The sequence below is a fragment of the Conger conger genome, chromosome 8, assembly GCF_963514075.1.
Source record: "Conger conger chromosome 8, fConCon1.1, whole genome shotgun sequence".
Lineage (NCBI taxonomy): Eukaryota > Metazoa > Chordata > Actinopteri > Anguilliformes > Congridae > Conger > Conger conger.
This window is the reverse complement of record NC_083767.1, coordinates 16,290,410-16,311,652: the sequence shown is the minus strand read 5'-3', so window position 1 is coordinate 16,311,652 and position 21,243 is coordinate 16,290,410. Positions and strand designations below refer to the sequence as shown.

The 21,243-nt window shown below is 46.5% G+C and overlaps 1 protein-coding gene across 2 annotated transcripts in view; it reads right to left on the bottom strand.

Moving 5' to 3' along the window:
• LOC133134992 (DENN domain-containing protein 5B-like) overlaps nt 1–21,243 on the bottom strand; it is a 35,423-nt gene that overhangs the window by 538 nt on the left and 13,642 nt on the right. Inside the window, exons 2-20 of one of the 2 annotated variants that reach the window (XM_061251701.1) lie at nt 20,117–20,226; nt 18,636–19,299; nt 15,119–15,306; nt 12,695–13,192; nt 11,467–11,698; nt 10,960–11,110; nt 10,702–10,795; nt 10,170–10,301; nt 9,612–9,764; nt 9,358–9,436; nt 9,184–9,259; nt 7,942–8,070; nt 7,424–7,545; nt 5,197–5,342; nt 4,718–4,836; nt 4,245–4,432; nt 3,546–3,628; nt 1,908–2,031; nt 31–205 (exon numbers count right to left, since the gene is read on the bottom strand). In XM_061251701.1, the coding sequence (XP_061107685.1) occupies nt 31–205; nt 1,908–2,031; nt 3,546–3,628; nt 4,245–4,432; nt 4,718–4,836; nt 5,197–5,342; nt 7,424–7,545; nt 7,942–8,070; nt 9,184–9,259; nt 9,358–9,436; nt 9,612–9,764; nt 10,170–10,301; nt 10,702–10,795; nt 10,960–11,110; nt 11,467–11,698; nt 12,695–13,192; nt 15,119–15,306; nt 18,636–19,299; nt 20,117–20,226 (3,463 nt within the window). The remainder of the gene's footprint in view (nt 1–30; nt 206–1,907; nt 2,032–3,545; nt 3,629–4,244; nt 4,433–4,717; nt 4,837–5,196; nt 5,343–7,423; nt 7,546–7,941; nt 8,071–9,183; nt 9,260–9,357; nt 9,437–9,611; nt 9,765–10,169; nt 10,302–10,701; nt 10,796–10,959; nt 11,111–11,466; nt 11,699–12,694; nt 13,193–15,118; nt 15,307–18,635; nt 19,300–20,116; nt 20,227–21,243) is intronic. The other variant, XM_061251702.1, reaches the window with a different exon arrangement.

Here is a 21,243-nt window from a genome sequence, read left to right as displayed (position 1 = left end):
ATGTGTATAGATACAGGTGTGCTCGCTCACCTGGCTCCCAGGCAAACCAGCAACTGGAACTTTCCGTCCTTCCCAATGTTTCTGGGCGTGGCGTTGATGGCGCTGACGTAGCGGAAGAAGGTTTCGCAGGTGAGGCCCAGGGGTTTGGGCGCCTCCTGCAGGTCACCCATCTGATCAGCTGAGTCCAGGTAGGCCATGGCCTTCTCTGTGGGGGTGGAGAGGGACACATGGAGACACAGAATCTAGAGCCCTGCCCTTCACCACAATCCAGACAATCTGCCCTGATATGGACAGGCTCTCAGCGGGAGATATGCTACTGTTTCAATTGGCTGAGGGCATTAGGAAACCAGTTGCCGGTTCGACCCCCCGCCCTGTGTATGTTGAAGTGTCCCTGAGCAAGACACCTAACCCCCCAATTGCTCCCGACGAGCTGGTTGGTGCCTTGCGTGGCAGACTATCACCATTGGTGTGTGCGTGAGTGTGTGCGTGCGAGCGATTGAGACACATCAATTGTAAAGAGCTTTTAATAAAAGCACTATATAATTATAACATTATAGGCAGTCCTTTTACTATTTTCCATATTAGTTGACAGGAGATAGCGTGCCCCACTGGCAGCAGTTGGTTTCTACTTCTCAATCAGTTTTTGCCTTTGATTATCATTTATTGTGTGTTCTAATTATGGAAATTTAAAATGCAATTTACCACAGGCAAAACATTAAATGTTTTTAGAACACAGGGATTGTAACATCTTTGTGGTTTGCTTATTTTTTCCACTAGAGGGAGCCAGTTGAAACAAAATAAGTATGTGAGGTTCTCAAATGCACTTATACATATTCGGATACAGAAAAGCTAGCAGGTGTTAAGCCAACACAAACCCACACAAAACCCGTCCCTTCATCACGTCACAACTCCACGACTCCACAACCACGACTATCCCAGTCATATTTAAAGTGGCATACTAAAGTGGAAAAAAAACAGTTAATGATAATCCTGAACTGCCATTTAAACAAGATTATTTTTTGAATTTGTTTTTAATCCGGGATTTAAATTATTTCAGTTTTACAGCTGAGAAATATTTACCTTTGTCTTGATCTTTTAATTTTTAGTACTATATACACTCACTGAGCACTTTATTGGGAACACTATACTATACTGGGTAAAACAGTATGGATTCCATAAGATGTCGACATGATTGCATCACGCATGTCATATTCATGCTGCGAATCTCCCGTCATACCACATCCCAAATGTGGAACACATTGGATCTGGGACTGTGACATTGTCATGTTCATGAAACCAGTTTGAGATTACTTTTTCTTTGCATTATCATGCTGGAAGTAGCCATTAGAAGATGGGTACATTGTGGCCATGAAGGGATGCACATGGCCAGCACCAATACACAAATAGACTGTGGCATTCAAGCGATAATTGATTGGTGTGCACATTGGTGTGGCGCAAAGTGTGCCAAGAAAACATTCCCCACACCATTACACCACTGCCACCAGCTGGACTGTTCACACAAAGCAGGTTGGGTCCATGGATTCATGCTGTAGGTGCCAAATTCTGACCCTACCATCTGTATGCCACAGCAGAAATCAAGATTCATCAGACCAGGCTATGTTTTCCCAGTCTTCAACTGTCGGGTTTTGATGAGCCTGTGCCCACTGCAGCCTCAGCTTTCTGTTCTTGGCTGACAGAATTGGAACCCGACGCGGATTGGCTGCTTATATAATCGCACGAATAAGTAGGTGTATAGGTATTCCTAATAAAGTGCTCGGCAAGTGTATATGGTGAGTGTATATAGTGTGCGATTTCAGATGCAGCCACATCAGTCAGGCAGAGTATGGGAGTCCAACTGACCAGAAGGGGGCAGTGGCGCAATCATTATTATGTACTGCACTACTCACCCACAAAGTCCCATATGAAGGCGTTCTTTTGAAACAGGCGAGTGGATCTAAATCCGTGATGGAAGAACTGTTCCAGCGCACACACCAGGCCATTCTCCCCGCAAAGAAGGACCGTCAGACTTTGCTGGGGGAGGGGGGACATACAGCACAAGAAAAGGCCTTATTATTATAAATACAATAGTGGCTATTCAAAAAGTGTAATGGTATTCAGTGTAATGGATATTCAAAACAAATATTTACCCCACCATCTTCACCGCCTCCCATTTTGAGCACACATATACCACTGTATATCTTTGCCCTTATTGTCATATGTTCTTTTATAGAGCGAGATACATTCTGCAGCCATAACAGGAGGCATTGTATGTACATAAAGACCACTCAGTGTGTCAATGCAATAGTTAGTGTGTGGAACTGCTTGCCAGAAGCAGAAGCAGAGACCACCGGGGTGTCAAGAAAAAATAAAGGAGCTGGATTAAGTCTAATGGAAGTCAGTGATGAGGCTTGATGGGCTAAACTGCATTTTCTTCTCATTATCTCCCCTTTTTCTCTTACCACTGTCAACAGGGTCTGTGGTGAAGTGTATTACAACAGATGTTTGTAAAATGCACTAAACAAATGGATTTTATTTTGTTTATGTATATATGTTGATTACGTATTTTTGTTCAAGATGGGCTAAATTGCCTCATCCCGTGTTTTAGATCGGCTGAACAGACTGTTCTAACCATTATGTATTCTTATGTTGTTCAGAGAATTGAGGTCAGCTTACTTCAGACAGAACAGACAGAACAGGCAAAGAGTGATAATGTTTTGTATAATGCCTCCAGGAAGCCAGGGACACTTCCATTTATCAAACACAATACTTTGACTTTCACTATTCTAATGTGTGGTTATTTGCGTTACTGTCACCTTTAACCAGTCTTGCCCTTCTCCTTAGACCTGTCTCATTAACAACGCATGTTTTTCACACATTCTCTGCATACTCTAGAGACTGTTGTGTGTGAAAATCACAGAAGATCAGTGGTTTCTGAGATACTCAAACCACCCTGTCTGGCACGAACAAGCATGCCAGCGCCAAAGTCACGTAGATCACATTTCTTCCCCATGCTGACATTTGGTTTGAACAATGGCTGTACCTCTTGACCATGTCTGCATGCTTTTATGCATTTAGTTGCTGCCACATGATTGGCTGATTAAATATTGGCATTAGCAAGCTGGTGTACAAGTCTACTTGATAAAGTGCTCATTGAATGTAGGACAATATTTTATTTCTGTTTTACTCACTGTCTCAGTGGGTCCACTGAATAAAAATATCTAATGAGAATAATTACATGAAGACTCCGGAACAGAGACCGATTTAATTAGATCCTTTCAAGTTTGAACGGCAGATAAGATAAGTGTACTTACTACAGATTCCCTGTAGATACATACTGTCCTTAGTGCATACTATATGTGTCATTAGCTCTTGTTTTATTATTCTGCACAAAATGGAGATTTCCCCCCTAACAGCAGCCCAGTCTGGAGGTACAAGTTTAGGCCAGTAGTTCCCAAATATTCAGTGTGCACAGCCCACAAAATGACCCTGTGACCCTACCCTTTACACGCATGAACACACATACACACACACACACACACACACACCTCTTTCTCAGACTTTTGGAAGTGTTTGATGATGTTTTTCACTGCTTCCCCAATTGCCTCCTGTATCTGAGCAGCGTTTGGCTCTGTGAGGAAGAGGAGGAAGAGTTGCGTAAACATTTTTTATAGCCACATTTCAACCAAAGTTTGAATCAACCAATGTTTGTGATCACTAAATAACCCAAAGACAACAGAAATAAGGTTTTGAGGTACAGGCTTAAACCTGGAGTGCCATGCATCTTCTGGTTTACTGAGGTGTAGCTGTGTGTTGTGGTTTACTGAGGTGTAGCTGTGTGTTGTGGTTTATTGAGGTGTAGCCAAGTGTGTTGCTGTTTAGTGAGGTGTAGCGGTGTGTGGTGTGGTTTGGTGAGGAGTAGCTGGGTGTGGTGTGGTTTGGTGAGGAGCAGCTAGGCGTGGTGTGGTTTGGTGAGGAGCAGCTAGGTGTGATGTGGTTTGGTGAGGAGCAGCTAGGTGTGGTGTGGTTTGGTGAGGAGCAGCTAGGTGTGATGTGGTTTGGTGAGGAGCAGCTAGGTGTGGTGTGGTTTGGTGAGGAGCAGCTAGGTGTGGTGTGGTTTGGTGAAGAGCAGCTAGGTGTGGTATGGTTGGGTGAGGAGCAGCTAGGTGTGGTGTGGTTTGGTGAGGAGCAGCTAGGTGTGGTATGGTTGGGTGAGGAGCAGCCAGGGGTGGTGTGGCCAGGCTTACTATTGGCTCGGCCGGTCAGCGCGGTGATGCCGATGCGTCGGATCTGGGTAGGTGAGCGCTGAAGGGGCGGAGTCCTGCATGGTTTCCCCGCCTCTTCCTCTCCACATGGAGCCACCAATTCACCAATCAGAATCCGCTCCAGGCTGCCATCATCCACACCCTTACCCAACCAGCGACCACAGGGGAATCTGGGGTTAGGGAGAGGGTGTTAATGTGCGTTACCTGTATGTGTGTATCTATACGTCTCTTACCTGTATGTGTGCATCTACAGGTCTCTTACTTGTATGTGTGTATCTATATGTCTGTTACGTCTGAGTATCTACAGGTCTCTCACTTGTATGTGTGTATCTACAGGTCCGTTACCCATATGTGTGTATCTACAGGTCTGTTACCTCTGTGTGTATCTACATGTCTGTTACTTCTGTGTATCTACAGTTCTCTTACTTGTATGTGTGTATCTACAGTTGTCTTACTTGTATGTGTGTCCAGTGATCTCGTTCCGCACCATCACACAGTCCACCAGCCATTTGGTCAGCAGCCCAGAGTTGTCGTGTCCCAGCTGCACCGTTGTGAGCTGGCCCAGGTTCTGGCACTGAGACACAGAGGAGAAATATGTGTGATTGCATTTCTGTGTGTGTGTGTGTGAGCAGTCCGCGGCACTGTTTCCTGCCCTCTGTGTAATTGAAATTCAAGTGTGTGTGAGACCCTCTGTGTATTAATGCACACGGTTCATTTGATGGTCATGGAACATAAATCCTTAGGAACATTCCGGAGGACAGCACAGATGACAATCTGGCCTAGCATAGGACGCCCTTCACAAGGTTCTCATAAGGTACTCACAACATCCTCAAAATGTCCTCAAACCATCTTCATCTCTGTAACATTGCAGGAACATGAAAACATAGGTAAAACAGTATATTCTGTGGTATGCTATAGCTTTGGCGTTGCTCACCTCAAAGGTCATCTCCAGAACATTCTTTGGGGTCTGTATGACACTCGAGTCTCCCAGCTCACCCGAAACACACACCCAGGGGTTGGAGGTTGTCATGGCATTACTCAGTTTCTTAATGGGAATGATGACGGCCCGGTACGGAATCACTACAGGGACGAAACAGACCAGCAGAGAGCTGAATTATTATTAAAGTATTAAACACTAACAGCCCATCAGTGCTAAACACTATACATCACCATCCAGTAATCAAGCAGCCTCTCTCTCTCCTGAGAGCATATACATTACATTACTCTATAGGCATTTAGCAAACACACTGATCCAGAGTGCCTTACAGAGGTTTACACACTTGGAAAAAAATGGTTCAAGAGGAACCATGTGATTCCATAGGAGAACCCTATCTAGTTCAAGGGTTTTTGTGGGCAAAATGGTTCTTTGTGAGCTTTCAGGCTTCACACCTATGATGCAGGGTTCCATAAAGAACTAAAAAGGCTTAATTTATGGAGACATCAGAGTGTATACAGCAAGGACAGCAAAACATATTTTTAATAGGTCAGGCAACGTTTGTCAAAGTCAATATCCTTCCTGTCACAGCCCCCTCATTGATTTCCTTTGATGCAAATAAATTGGTTATTTTGTGGGTGTTTTTTGCATTTTGTGTGAGAATAGGAGAGACCAGATTGATTGGTGAAATTCAAATCGCTGAGGCATTAAATTAATTAAAGGGAAGCAGAGCTCCGTTGCAATATGATGCAGACGTAGACCGAGTGGAAGTTTGTTTAAGTGACACTATTTTATGCAACAGAAAGTGCTGGATAATAAATTCCTCAAGAGAATGTACACTCAGTGAGCATGTTATTAGGTAGACCTGTTCACCAGCTTGTTAATGCAAATATTTAATCAGGCAATCATGTGGCAGCAACTAAATGCATAAAAGCATGCAGATGTGGTCAAGAGGTTCAGCTTCAGATTCAGATCAAATTGTTGATGCCAGACAGGGTGGTTTGAGTATCTCAGAAACTGCTGATCTCCTTCATGCTCAGAGAATGGTGCAAAAAACTAAAAACATCCAGCAGTTCTGCAGGTGTGTTGTTAATGGGAGAGGTCAGAGGAGAAGGGCAAGAGTGGTCGAAGCTGACACAAAGGTGGAAGTAACGCAAATAACCACGCATTACAACAGTGGTATGCAGAAGAGCATCTCTGAACACACAATGTGTCAAACCTCTAAATGGATAGTCTACAGCAGCCGAAGACCAATACGTTTTTTTAAATCTAATAAATACCTAATAAAGTGCTCCCTGAGTGTACTTCCTGAATATATTTGAATAGTCACACAATGATAGTCATATGATGATATTTGGCCCATGCTAAACTAGGTCAGGCGAGGTCCCTACTCCCCCCCCCCCCCCCCCCCCCTAGTTTTGTATGTAGGAAATATGCTGATACTGTTTGATGTTAATGAGGCCACTGTGTGGTTAGATAGCAGCACTGTGCCCCCCTAGCACTGTGTGATGTAGGTAGTGTTGGCACTCTCTTCCTAATGACTTTCAGAGAGTTACTCTTTGAAGGTGAATTTTTTTTTCTTAAGAGGGTAAGGAAGGAAATTTGCTGGCATCACTTCAATGTAACTACATGCTAAATAATTGAGCCTCATATTTTTTTATCTGTAATGAGATGAAAGCTGCACCATGCTTTATTAATGATAAAATTTCTGCAATTTATCACATATATGACCCAGTCTATCTCAATTAACATCATAAAAAGAAATATCAAACAAACAAGCACTTAAAGTCATGTTAATATTGAGCAACAGAAAGTCGAAAAGAAGTAAAAGTGACAAGTGACAGTGACAAGCTGTTCTCAGCTATACTGCTCTGTGGTTGTGTCTGACAGGTGTGGTTGTGGTTGTGTTTGACAGGTGTGGTTTTGCTCATGTTTGACAGGTGTGGTTGTGGTTGTGCTTGTTAGGTGTGGATGTGGTCATGTTTGACAGGTGTGGTTGTGCCTGACAGATGTGTCTGTGGTCGTGTTTGACTGCCGTGGTTGTGGTCACATTTTATAGGTGTGGTTGTGTTTGACAGGTGTAGTTGTGTTTGAAAGGTATAGCTGTGGTTGTGTCTGTGGTTGTGGTCACATCTGATAGGTGTAGTTGTGGTCGTGTCTGGCTGTGGTCATGTTTGACAGTTGTGGTCATGTTTGACAGTCATGGTTGTGGTCATCTTGGACTCACTGATGGTGGTGAAGACGCTGGTGAAGCAGAAGTAGTCGTCGGCGTTGAGGGAGAGCAGGTGGAACAAAAACTGCTCCTTCTCTTCTTCACAGCGCAGGAATGCGTATCTTTTATACAACTTCCTGCAGGAGGACACAAGTTATAGTTCACATGCGTACACACACAAACACACACTCATACACACACACATAAGTGTAAATATGTGTATGTGCCCTGCTGTAAAATCCAGCTATGCCAGCTTGACCAGATGGAACAATGAGCTGGTTAAGCTGGTCATAAACTAGTCTAGCTGAATATGAACTGGTCAACCAGCTAGTGCTGGTAGCTTATCTGAACCGGTACTTGGTTAACATAGCTTCAAAACATAGCTTGAGCTGATCAAACCATGCCAAGCTAGGATCTTGTCTGAACTGGCGAACCATCTAAACTAGCTGGTTTGAGCTGGTCAACCACCTGTTTCAAAACCTAGCTTGAGCTGTTTATTTCAGTAGGGTGTGTGTACGCATGTGTTTTCTTACTTGGTTAATTCCTGGTCACTCAGCAGCTGTTTTAGATGTTGTGAGAGCAGCTTCTTCTCCAGTGACAGTCGGATCCAGGCCCGGGTTCGACCAACCTCTGTCCGTATCTCAGTCAGGCTCTGTATGTGTCTGAGAGGGACAGACAGCGTCATGGTGAGCAGCACTATGATGGAAGCGTCTCTGTATGTAATGTCCTCCATTACAGGAGTAGACTCTCTGGGACCGGTCATTAGGGCAATAAACAGTAACCTCTCTGCACCAATCAATGGCGGCATGTAAAATGGCCGCCTGTCCCAGGTGCGGTCAGAACCTGCTGAGCTGGCCATAGTGAGGATGGTAACTGGAGATAACTGCTGAGTGAGTAACAGGACAGAATGCCATCTTGGCTCTGAGCTGTAGGGGGAATTCCTCCGAGAGGCCATTATTCGGAGAGCAGCAGTAAACAGGCTACAGTCCGGTGACCTTGGCAACAGCGGATCACAGCAGGATACTCAGGGTGCCAGCTCACCCTGCCAACAACCTCACTTATTTAAACATTCATGATTCTTTGCTAAGAAGACGCATTACCCAGAGTGCTTTTAAACGGCTTTACTTTTTAACGACACCCTGCTTCGCAGCTGCATAAACGCTGAACCAATACTCAAAATCTCAAAGGCTCAAAGGCTCATCTGAGATTTACAGCAGCAACTTCTGAGTTACAAGAGCAGTTCCCCAAGCCCCAGGCTACGCTGCAGTCTCAGTGGCCCTCCTCACCACACAGGTTCCCCCTGAGTGGCCAACTATACCACGGGCTCATTCCAATGCTCATTGTCATGCCTGGATCCTTAGCTGAACTCAGCAGAGGATATAAGGTAAGGACTGGAGAACGCAGGACTCGAGGAAGTGTGTTTTCGGCAAATGGAACGTCTTTGTTCGGCAAATGGAACGTCCAAGAATCAGTTTGAAGCCAAACAATTGCAGACGTGGAAGAGGGGAAGAGGTGGATCCACAGGTTGATCGTTAATATGCGCCATGCATTCCAGTAAAAGTAGTTCCGCAAAGGATGCCCACGTATATCGTTGCTGGAGCATCCGTTATTAAATCCGACATTTAATAATAAATTAAATGTCCGAAATTTCACTGACTTGGATAGATTTCTGGGTCAGATGACGACTGAGGAGACGAGACAGGATAAAATAAACGATTGGAATGAGCCCCATGACTCCTGCCATGCTAGGAGGCGAGAGGGGAGTGGTCATGTACCTCATATCCTGTGTGAGAGACACGCCCAAGGGCGGCATGGCCCCGCCCCCCTCAGGCTTCAGTTTGTCTGGTGACACTGCAAGAGTTAGAGAACAGAAACATCTCAGTTGGTCTCAGTCGTGCTGAAAAGTTGTGAGAAAATACATTTAAAACATACAACCACATAAACCTCACCTGGAGATGTGGGCTGCAGCTCCAGATTCTCCTCCCTCTTCTGGTACAGGAGCAGGTGTGACCAGAGGGCAGACTTGCCCTGAACGGGGAAAACACACATTCCAGTTTCTGCCTTTAATAATAATAAACTTTATATATCTTGCACCTTTCATACAGAACATGTTGCTCAAATTTGCTTTACATTAAAAGCAGAAAATGTAAAAAAATAACCCAGAGCAATGCTGTTTACCTGTTTGTGCCTCAGGTGTGTTTACCTGTTTATGCTGCAGTCCGTGGCTCCAGATGCGCTCCAGCAGGTTGCAGAGGCTGGCGATCAGTGTGTTCTCCTCCAGGCCTGTCAGGCTGACCTCCCCGTGACCCAGGTCCACCAGCTCACCCCCCATCTTCTCCACCAGCATGCGTTTAGTCTGGAACAGGAACAGCACAACCTGTCACCACCTGCGCCCAGCAGTACCCACCTGTCACTACATGCACCCAGCAGTACCAACCTGTTACCACCTGTCTCTTTGGCCTCATTATCATTCATTGCTATTTACCTGATTCTGATTTCAAATGTAAGCTGCGCAATTTTTTATTAATATGGTTGGAGACACCAAGGCCTTCCCTGTGTACAGGGGTGAAAAGGGTTCCTGAGGATGTACCCTAAATGTGCCCCCCCCCTTTTTGTGTGTGTCATTTGTCATTATGGATGTGTTGGGTGCTGGCTGATCATGAGGTGCTGTGTTGGGCCCATGCTGTTTTTGGAGTGCTGTGCTGGGTCCTGGGCATTTTTTGGGGTGCTGTGCTGAGTTCTGCCTGACGGGGTACCTCACCTTCATGCGACACTCCTTCAGAAGCCCCTCCACAAATCTGCTGTTGGTCTGGGCGATGAGGGCAGGGGACAGGTCCGATAATGTGGGTTGCCACTGGTGCTTCCCCAGGCTCCTGGCCTCCTGCATGTACTTCTATTGGACGAACCCCAAGACAGACAGCCATTAAGCCTGCCCATAACATCAGGTCACACCCCCTGCATGTCCTTCTATCGGTGCTGCAAACAGCCACATCTTTCAAGCAGATATTCAAAGAGCTGAGGGGTGGAATCCATTTTGTTCCAGTTAAGCAGGTAGAGTACTGTGGCAGTGGATGTTCTGTACTGTAATATAGCACCAGAACCCCCTGTAGTTAAGAAGCAGAGAGGATGAAAGGAACACAGGAAATGAGTATCTAGTGAGCATGTAGAAGGTTTGGCATTTGAAGGAAGTATGTAATTAGGGCCTGGGGAGGTGGTGTTGGATAGTGTTTTAGGGAAGAGGAGGAGGTTCCACAGGTGGGTGAGAAGCACTTTGGATGAGAGGGGTATTGTACCTCTTTTATACCGTTGTCGAGTCCCAGGTGCTCAGGCTGCTGTCTGTGACTCTCCGTCCTGCGCTGGGCTGCAGCTGTACGACCTGACCACCTGCTGGAGCGACACACACACACACAGACACACACAGTGTTCATCACTTGCTATTGGCTGTGGGGTGGGGCAAACAGAGATACTCACTTGCTATTGGCTGTGAGGCGAGGCAGACAGAGATACTCACTTGCTACTGGCTGTGAGGTGAGTCAGACAGAGATACTCACTTGCTACTGGCTGGGCCGGTGGCCAAGACATCCGCCTGCAGGTTGGGGAAGAAGCCCTGGTCATATTTGCCCTGTCCGATCTTCATGTCCAGCAGGTGGGGGTGGATGGCTGTGTGGTCGATCTTCAGGAGCCTCTGTGCTATGGCCTGGGCTGGGGGGGCGGAGGGGGGTCACAGCACTACATCATCAGCACAACACAGGTGACCCTGAAGACCCTGTGTAAGTAACTGCAGATGCTCTACACACCAACGAGACTGTCAGCTCCATAGTCTTTACACTGAGTTATGTCTGTGTTATCATTGTAATTCATGCTTATGTTCTGATTTGCTGGCGTGTTAAGGCTAGTTTATAGTCCAGTGACAGAGCGTCAACATTTGGTTTATACTCTGGGCGACCGGAGTGCGTTTGTACTTTTTCCTAAGGTCAACGACCACAGTCAACATCAGGTGACAATAGAACATTCACGAATGCTCTGCGATTTTAGTCGAGTGAATCTCTGTTACCCACCTGACTTCTGGCTGGTGGAGCACCTTTGGTAGTGGGAGGACAGCGGGTTGGGTGCATGGGCGTGGTAGAGGCGGAACTTCTCCACACGGGCGTCAAACACGCTTAGCAGTGGATCCTTCTCCTCCCACTGGGACATGATCTTATTATCGATGAAGGAGGCGAACATCTGTGTCTCAATGAAGCGAGACAGGAAGGGCAGGTTGGGCTCCGGCTGGTCCCACAGGAAGGAGGGCTGAAGCACAACCAATGAGAAAAACATCTACAGGTTCACTTCTGTAACAAAGCCCATCAATCAGACATCTCTACAGGGTCATGTCTGTAACACAGCCCATCAATCAGACATCTCTACAGTAACACAGCCCATCAAACAAACATCTCTACCGGTTCACTTCTGTAACAAACCCCATCAATCAGACATCTCTACAGGGTCATGTCTGTAACACAGCCCATCAATCAGACATCTCTACAGGGTCATGTCTGTCATACAGCCCATCAATCATACATCTCTATAGGGTCATGTCTGTAATACAGCTCATCAATCAGACATCTCTACAGGCTCATGTCTGTAACACAGCCCATCAATCAGACATCTCTACAGGGTCATGTCTGTAATACAGCCCATCAATCAGACATCTCTACAGGGTCATTCCTGTAACACAGCCCATCAATCAGACATCTCTACAGGGTCATGTCTGTAACATAGCCCATCAATCAGACATCTCTACCGGTTCACTTCTGTAACAAATCCCATCAAACAAACATCTCTACAGGTTCACTTCTATAACAAAGCCCATCAATCAGACATCTCTACAGGGTCATGTCTGTAACACAGCCCATTAATCAGACATCTCTACAGGTTTACTTCTGTAACAAAGCCCATCAAACAAACATCTCTACGGGGTCGTGTCTGTAACACAACCCATCAAACAAACATCTCAACGGGGTCATGTTTGTAGCACAACCCATCAAACAAACATCTCTACAGGGTCCTGTCTATAACACAACCCTTCAAACAAGCATCTCCTCTGGGTCATATCTGTAACAGAACCATTTAAACAAACATCTCTGCAGTAAGGGTAATGTCTGTAAAACAATCCATCAAACATCTACCAGTTCATGTCTGTAACATAATTAATAAAACAAGCATCTCTACACAGTCACATCTGTAACACAACCCAAGAATAAAGCATCTTTAGAGACATGCCCAGTCTACTGTGTCCAGTCTCACCTTGTCGAAGTTTTGCATCTGCTCTCGGTTGGTTACCCAGGACTCCAGGTTGGGGGCGCTCTGGATGATGAAGGCTTCGTAGTTTGCGAACATGGAGACAAACTGGCCGGCGAACACTTCCCTCAACTGCACATTCAGCTTGGCGTCCAGTAGCTCCTCCTCCTGACCAGGGGCGTGGCCCTCCGTGCCAGCTCGGCCCGCTGTCTCCACGGCGACGGCGGTTTGGAGGGCCAGGGCCTGGAGCCTCTTTAGAGCCGCCAATCCGTCGCTGCCCAGGTTCCCGTTCCGCCCGTCCTCCACTAGCTCCAGCAGAGCCTGCCTCTTCAGGTGAGAAGAGCCAGGGGAAGGGCTGACGGCCACGCTCCCCTCTACCGACACCCCAAAACTCTGTAGCACCTCAGTCAGCTCCTGGGTGAATTCCGCCTTGTTGGGGAATTGCGGGAAATCCTCCGGGAGCTCGACGCAGGAGTTATCCAGGTCCACAAAACACAGGCTCGCCTGGAGCGGAACAAACCAGAATAATCAGTGGACTGCCGCTGTTATTTTATGGGTTGACATTTAATGAGAAAATCCAGCATAAAGGGCAACTTGCAGACACACACACACACACACACTCACTCACAGAGAATATTAAAGCAAGCCGGAGCGGAGTGGAAATAACAAGCAGCGTGCTGTTCTTTCTGAACACTACATCGTGCTTTCCCGCTAGCAAGAAGCAGCGGGGGACTGGCTTGGCTGAACGGCTGACTGTCGCTCCTGATTGCAAACGAGTGCACTCACGCAGGCACTTTATTCAAGTGGGCAAAATTAAGTGTGAGGTGTTTTATATTCATAAAGCTCTGCCATGGGTTTGAACCCTGCAGGCAGGCTGGAGGCCAGTGATCTTTAATGAACTGAAATCCATTGGTCTTGCTCAGGGTCTTGGGTGATAAAATCACCATCTTTCCTCTCATGTCTGTAATGGCCCTCCCCTTGCTCTTAAAGACAAACACATAGGGGCTGATGGTGCTTGTAGTTTTATGGAGTTCTATTCAGTTTAATTGAATGCAGACCTCAGAGGATGTAGAGGTCTGAAGGTATAAATTAATTCTGTAGATGGTAAGAAAATTAATTCATATGGAATATTGCATAGCCAAGCTATAAAAGAGTAAATATTCAACTCTGAGAACCATATCCACACACCCCTGGAAAATATATAATAGAATTGAAAAAAATATTTCATCAGCCTGTTATCTTGAGGTCAGGCTTTTTCATTCCCCTTTCTGTGGCTGGAGCACAAATCACCCAGGTGGTGGAAATAGTAGTCACTCAGGAGCCTGACAGCCTGTCGGCGTCCCACACTCTATGCCTGATAGAGTGTGTTATATGAGAGGTATGAGCTTGGTCTGTGTGTGTGTTATGATTTGCACTTTACTGTACGTCGCTCTGGATATGAGCATCCGCCAAATGACTATAATGTAGTGTAATGTGTGTGCATGTGTGCATAAGCTAAACCCAACTTATTTCAGCTCCACACAAGCATACATCTGCTTCAAAATAACAATAAATAATTCCCCTTTTCATATTTAACATTTCTATTTCTAGAAAGACAACCATGTAATGCTGCAAACTTAATGTTTTTTTGCAACCTTCACTCTCTCCTCAATTCAGCTGCAGGCCAACATACTTCAAAGAATTACTCTGGAAAGTCTAATTCAGCTCAAGTCCTCAGGGGGCGGGGGGAAAAATCAGGTGGAAAATTGGATTTGGAGGGAAGAGGCTCTCGGGAAACCGTACCCCCGCGTCGGCGCCTTGGAGAAACCGGTCGGATAATTAAAATTTGTGTGAAATCGTGGGGATTAAAGTCTCCCTACGGGCGGATGTTTCCGCTCGTTAGAATGCTGGTCCTTGTTAGAATCTTATCTCCTCCACGCACGAGTGAGGCGAAGCACGGAGACATTAACTGGAATGCGCGTTTCACCCGATTAAAGTCTGTTTCATCACACGTTTGTTCCTCGGAGAGCACTGAGAAAAGAATTAGGATGGAGAACGAGTCTTGCGTTTAACCCCTCTGTCTGTCTCATTGTGAGTGGCGTGGGATTTACTGAAACACAACAGGAAATGAGTGAGCTGGAACATAGCGAGTCCATTCCAATTCGACTGAATATCCCCATCGAACTGCCATTTTTAAAATTCGTTAATTCAGTTTCAGTTCATTTTCTGAATAGACTGTTGAGGTGAAATTAACCCAACCATGGAGGTCTGTTTCTCTGAGACAAAGAGAGAGTAACAGTAAACAGTTGTTGCTGCTATTGTTGCTTTATGAAAGCTTTGGCAATACAACGCAGATGTGTGGTCATTCCGATACAGCTTATTTGAATGAGAATTTGAATTGACAGAGACCGGGCCAAGCTCGGGTCGGGGTTGTGGGTTCTGGTTCGGTACCTCATGGGGCAGCTGCAGTTTGGACCGCTCGGCCCCCTCGGTGCTCGACAGGCCCATGATGAAGGGGACGGGAGCGTCCAGGAAGTGGCACAGCGAGGCGGGCAGGATTGGCACGTACACGTGCTGCCACTGAAAGGGGAACAGCAGCGCGGTGATCACCTCGGCAACCGTCACCAAGCGCTGGTAATCTGCAAGAGAGAGAGACAGACTTTAGCAACATGGGGTGTTATCAAATATATATGACTCATAGATATGACTCATATACATGCATATTACTCATATATAAAGTACATATATGTGACTCATACACATATACATATGACTCCTATAAATATATATGACTCATATATACATATACATGACAGATATATTGCAGATATATGACTTGTGATTCAGGGAAGGAGGGTTTCAGTTGGCCAGAATGACCGTGTCGCATTGGGCGCCACGCTCTGCCTACTCAAACCTAACAGCAATAGTCATCCTCTGACTCATCTGTGTGAACGATGGGAACTGAGGTGTCAAAAAAACAGCCTGACATGGCGCGTGACGCTCGTCATCGCGCTCTCCCGAACTGAGAGAGGAGTCTGAGCACGACTTCTGAAAACCACTGGGAATTTGGAGAAAAAGGATAGGGGAAAAAGCTTAAGAACACAAATCGACATCAGTCAGTGTCCCTCCAAATCTCCCAACCTCCAGCAAACAGTCTCTGTGCTTCCATGTAAGTGTCAGCACCACCTGGGTCCAGTTAAATGTAAGATATGCGAAGTCCAGAGTAGGCTAGAGGTGGGCAGTGGCCTGAGCTGAACTCTGACAGATACAGGGAAAGTGGTTGAGACGGCACGGCACTGACAGAGCCAAACCGCGGGGCTCTGATTAAACCTGTGATAAAAGGTGACGGCGGAAGGCAATCTTTTCAACACTGGTTTCATTAAGACACTTGGTTAAACTGCGGCTCAGACCAGCAGAGGCAGGGGGGTGAGGGGGGGAGATGTGCAGCCCAGGATAATCAGGGAGGGAGGCAGGATGGTGCGGTGTCACTTTCAGCCCTTTTACCTTTTAGTGTAATGCCCATAACACTACCATCCAACCTCATTTGCATAGAAAAACTGCCATATTTAGGATGTAGGTTCGGGTAAATGTACAGTGTATTTAGGGTATACTTAGGCTGAGACCCATGGCTGAGGCCTGTATTCATAAAGTATCTCAGACTATGTGCTCTGATCTAGCATCAGGTCTTCCCCTGTCCATATCCTAGCCCTATTCAATATAACTATCCATTAGTGGTGAAACTGATCCCAGATCAGCACTTTTACTCAGGCCATATGAAAGCAGGCCCAGAAGTACAGTGGTTTCAGCATGGATAGATTTGCCCACTCTTTCACTCTCCAACTGAGACACTCAGCAGTAACAATAGACATTATATATTAATGCAGCAGGATGTAGCCGTCTTTTTCCTTCCATGATAGACTCACCGAGGTTTTCCCACCTCTTTAGGGTCTATACACAACCATTATACAACCATTACACAACCTTCACACACCCTGTACACACCCTTTACACAGCCTTTATGGTTACACAGCCCTCCTTGGTCCAGAGGATAGTACTTCCCTGTTTCATTAGCATGGAGGCTCTCAATGCTTTTTTTGTGCAAAATGGCTGCAGTGTCAGGGGAGGCAATTTGCTTAATTAAGGCAGGAAAAATTAATTGGGGCTGTGCAAAATATTGGAGTCATGAACATAAAAGAGACAGAGAAGAGAAAATGGAAGAGGAGAGAGAGAGCATTACAGAGAGTTAGAAATGTGGGAGAAACCAGTTAGGATGAATTTGTTTTTAAGAAAACCTGCTGATGCTACAGTCTGCTGCTCTGGTGATGTGCTAGCCATATTTATCAGTCTGCTGCTATCCATGTTTACTTGTAGTTGCACTGACTGCTTCATAACAGTTCAAATGAGGACTGATGCCAAGGAGAGAGAAGAGAGAGAAATAAATGAAAAACATTCCTCCAGGACTTCTCTTCTTAACTCTCTCACAGGGTTCTGATCTGTGTTCAAGTTCAGACAAGATCATTTGGAACAAAGCCAGCCTCCTGAAACCTCTGCCATCTCCATACCCCAGGCTTGTCTTAATTAGCCAGTGAGCTGTGATTAGAATTGAGATAATCTAACTACACATCTGTGAGACAATTCGCTCCGCTGGAGTATAGCCCATTTTTATAAACCAGATTTAAATCAAAGCCACTGCAAATAATTGTCCCTAATCTAAAATGGGGAAAGCAGAGATCCAAAGTGACTCAGAATAAACTATTGGAGACCAGCAGCATTTAGTGTGAGGGCATTTTGTTAATTGGCAAAGACCTGTCAATCTATTTTAATTGAATTAAATAGGTTGAACAGAATTAAATGATAACAAGCAGTTGAGTCAATCTGGACAACCAGATAGTGGCCCTGGCCAGATAGTGGCAATCTCAACCTCACACACAGAGTGGTGATGAATAAAGCACTCTAACTAAAACAATGCAACCAAAATGCTGCAACCAACACAAAACACTGTGACTGAAACACTGCCTAAAACTGTGCCTGCAGCTAATACACTGTGGATGAAACACACATCAGGTTGACAAACTGCAACTGTAAAAATGCAACTGAAACACTGACAAAACAACATGAGTAAAACACTGTATTCCTAACCCTAAACACTGCATGTAAAGCACTGCAACCATCACTGACTGTTTAGAAGGGGCAAATATGAACCTTCAGATGCACATTTTCAGAAGTAGAGACGCCAGAGATTACTAAACTCAGACTGAGTCAGATGCTCTACCTCCGCCGGTTTTAATTGGCTGTGGACTGATTGCCATGGAGACAAGACCTTATCACACCAGAGGAGAACGTGTGTTGCCGTAAATACACTCCCAGAACTGAAAGTTCTGCACAACCCAAGCAGAACGAAACGCCAAAGCTGAATAATGATTGAGAAATTAAAACACTCTTTAAAAATAGAAATCCATGCAGTTCTAAACCTACCAATGAAAAATGTTAAAACGTAAATCGGTATAGTACATTTCACTTTAATACGATAAGTGAATTATTCTGATTTATGAGCTTTGCAGCATCTGGTTAATAAAACATGGTTCCTCATTTGTGAGAAGCTGGGCCTCCATTAATAATGCCCATAGTAATTACTCATGGGGAGGACATGATTGCTGTCTCTGGTATTTTCCCTCTCATTAAAATTAGGCCAGTTAATCAACACAGAAAATGTTCTTCTCTTTTCTCTTGCTAATGTGAACATCAATGGAACACTGTATAATATCTAGATAAGAGTCCTTTATTACCTTAAATATATTCAAAAGAACAGAACAGAACTTACACTGCTTGAAAACATGACCTTTTTTGGAAAGAAAATCAGTATTTCTGCCTTTAAAAACCAAAATAATTTACTTTCTCACGGGAACTGCGAAAGAACTCCAATACCCAGGATGCACAGCATGGTCACCATGGCAACCCTTCCCCCTACCTTGTGAGTAGAGCAGTATCTGCATCTCCAGGAGCGCGCAGGTGAACACCTGCACCAGGTTCTCCATGCCCAGCAGCTGGAAGGCCACGCGCAGGGGGAAGCCGGCCAACGGGAGCTCTCCGGGGCCCGGGCGCTGGCAGACGATTGGCTGGTAGACGCCGTGGAACTTGAGGGACCGGCCGGCCGGTGGCAGAGGCACCTCGTACAGCAGGTTGTGAATGTAGCTCTCCAGCGGCAACGGTGGAGGCAGGGCCCCGGCGACGGCCCGGTGCAGCTGGGACAGGAAGTCGCGGCAGGCGTGCAGGAAGGGGAGGGGCGCAACCAGGCACAGAGCCTTGGAGACGTACAGAGTGTCGCGGGCCGGGTCGTAGGACCCCCCGCAGGAGGTGGGGGCCAGGGGGGTGTCCGCCTCATCCAGGCTGCTGGCGAGGGAGTCCATGGAGGAAGAGGAGGAGGAGGAGGAGGCGGAGGTATGCTCGGCCTGGTGCATCTGCTGCAACGTCTCCATGGCAGAGCGGATGGAGGAGCTCCTCACCTGCTCGTAGAAGGTGAGCGTGAAGCCGTAGGACCGCGACCCGTCCGCGCGCGGGATCAGGAAGGAGTGGAACTGGGGGTCCCGGGAGTCCGACTGCGTACGGAAAGAGAGGCCTTCCGGCATGCAGAGCTGGGGAGGGGGGGGGGGGGGGGGGGGGAGAGGGGGGGAGAGAAAGGGGGTGGTTGTGAGGAAGAGAGAGAGGGGGGGAGAGAGAGATAGAGAGAGGGGGGGAGAAGGGGGAGAAAGGGGGGGTTGTGAGGAAGAGAGAGGGGGAGTGAGGAAAAGAGAGGGGAGAGGGGGAGTGAGAGAGAGAGAGAGGGAAAGAGGGGGAGTGAGAGAGAGGGAGAGAGAGAGAGAAAGAGGGGGAGAGGGAGGGGGGAGAGAGAGAGAGATGGCCGAGTGAGTGAGAGAGAGAGAGAGAGAGAGGGGAGAGGAGGAGTGAGGGAGAGGGAGGGGCAGAGAGAGAGGGGGAGGGAGAGAGGGGAGGGAAAGAGAGAAAGAAAGAGGAAGGGAGAGAGAGGGAGAGAGAAGGAGAGTATGTTAATTACTTTGAAAGTTAATTGCTTTGGCAATATTATTACATGCAACTGTTCAAATTGAATTTAATTGAGTGGGAGGTTCGTCAGAAAACTCTCAGTGTATGTAACTGGATCTGATAAGTGATGAATCATTCGGACAAAACTATATTTCATCTCTGGTCAAATGGTGCATTAATCTCTCATGCCTATAGGAGATGGAGAGTCCTAGGAGAGATTGAATTTCAATTTCACATAGAGGGCAGGAAACAGTTCTGCAGAGAGGACTGCAGTGTGTTCACACACACGCACACACACACTCTCTCTCTCTCTCTCTCTCTCTCTCTCTCTCTCTCACTCACTCATTCAGGGAGTGCAGTTCCCTCACTTCTGCCTCTCGGTTATAGTACTACTACTTCTATCTCACTCACCATGTTAACGGCATCCTGGTTGAAGGGGTTCCGGTCCACATTTTCGGGGAAATGGGCCAGAATTTTGGACCTGAAGCTGCGCTTGAGGGGGCTCTGCTCAAAGTGCTCACCTGGAGAAAGAGAGAGAGAGAGAGAGAGAGGGGGGGGGGAGAGAGAGAGAGAGAGAGAAAGAGAGAGAGAGAGAGAGAGTCAAATCTCTGGACACCCCTGGCCCCAAAAACACCCCAACAATACCACCTCCCCCCCCGCCCCAGTCAGAATACACACAAATACACAAGTGCATTGATCTCTGCTGCAAAGTCTCAAAATTCAATGCAAATGCTAAACCTGGTACAGCTTAGAAATACTGGAGGAGCTGCTGATTCATAATAAACCATCAAAAACCCCTCATTTGGTAAATGCACAGATTTTCTTGGGCAGGTACACTTGAAGGAGGCTTATAAAGGTCTTATAAACAGGTGGGAATCAGAAAGTCAAGGGAGAACAAGGCCACGATGAAAGTTCAACCTGGCAACTGCTCTCCAGCTAAAATAAACGCAACGTGGCAACCTCTGTCTAACAGCATTAAACACAACCTGGCATCCTCCTCAGGGGAAGTACCCAGTCTCTGAGGAGAGGAAAAGTGCTAGCCTATGAACTGCAAGTAGTCACACGCAGTTAGACATGCTCACATGCAGACACTGCTAGACGGGCACACACACAGACACACACAAGCACACGCACGTGCGTGCAGTTCGTGATTACACGCAGAGCTTAAAGAACAGCCGGGAGAGTGCTTTGACAGGACAGCAGACAGCACAGACCGACTCCTCTCATTAATCTGTTCTGGACTGATCTAACAAGCCTGAGACCCAGCACAGATGGTGGCACAAGCAGCAGATTCCGGAGCTGAAATACCATCCGGTCTGAGAACGGAGAAACTGCCACATACACACACACAGATACACACACACGCCCACGCATGCGCACACACATACGAACCCACAACATGACAGCGAGACCTCTTATCATCCGAGACAAATTCAACATCACATACAGGGTCAATAACTCAATATTTCATGATCGTGTTAGAGAATCATATCCCTACTCGCACAGACATTGGGAATAAACAATGTTACTGTGAGGTC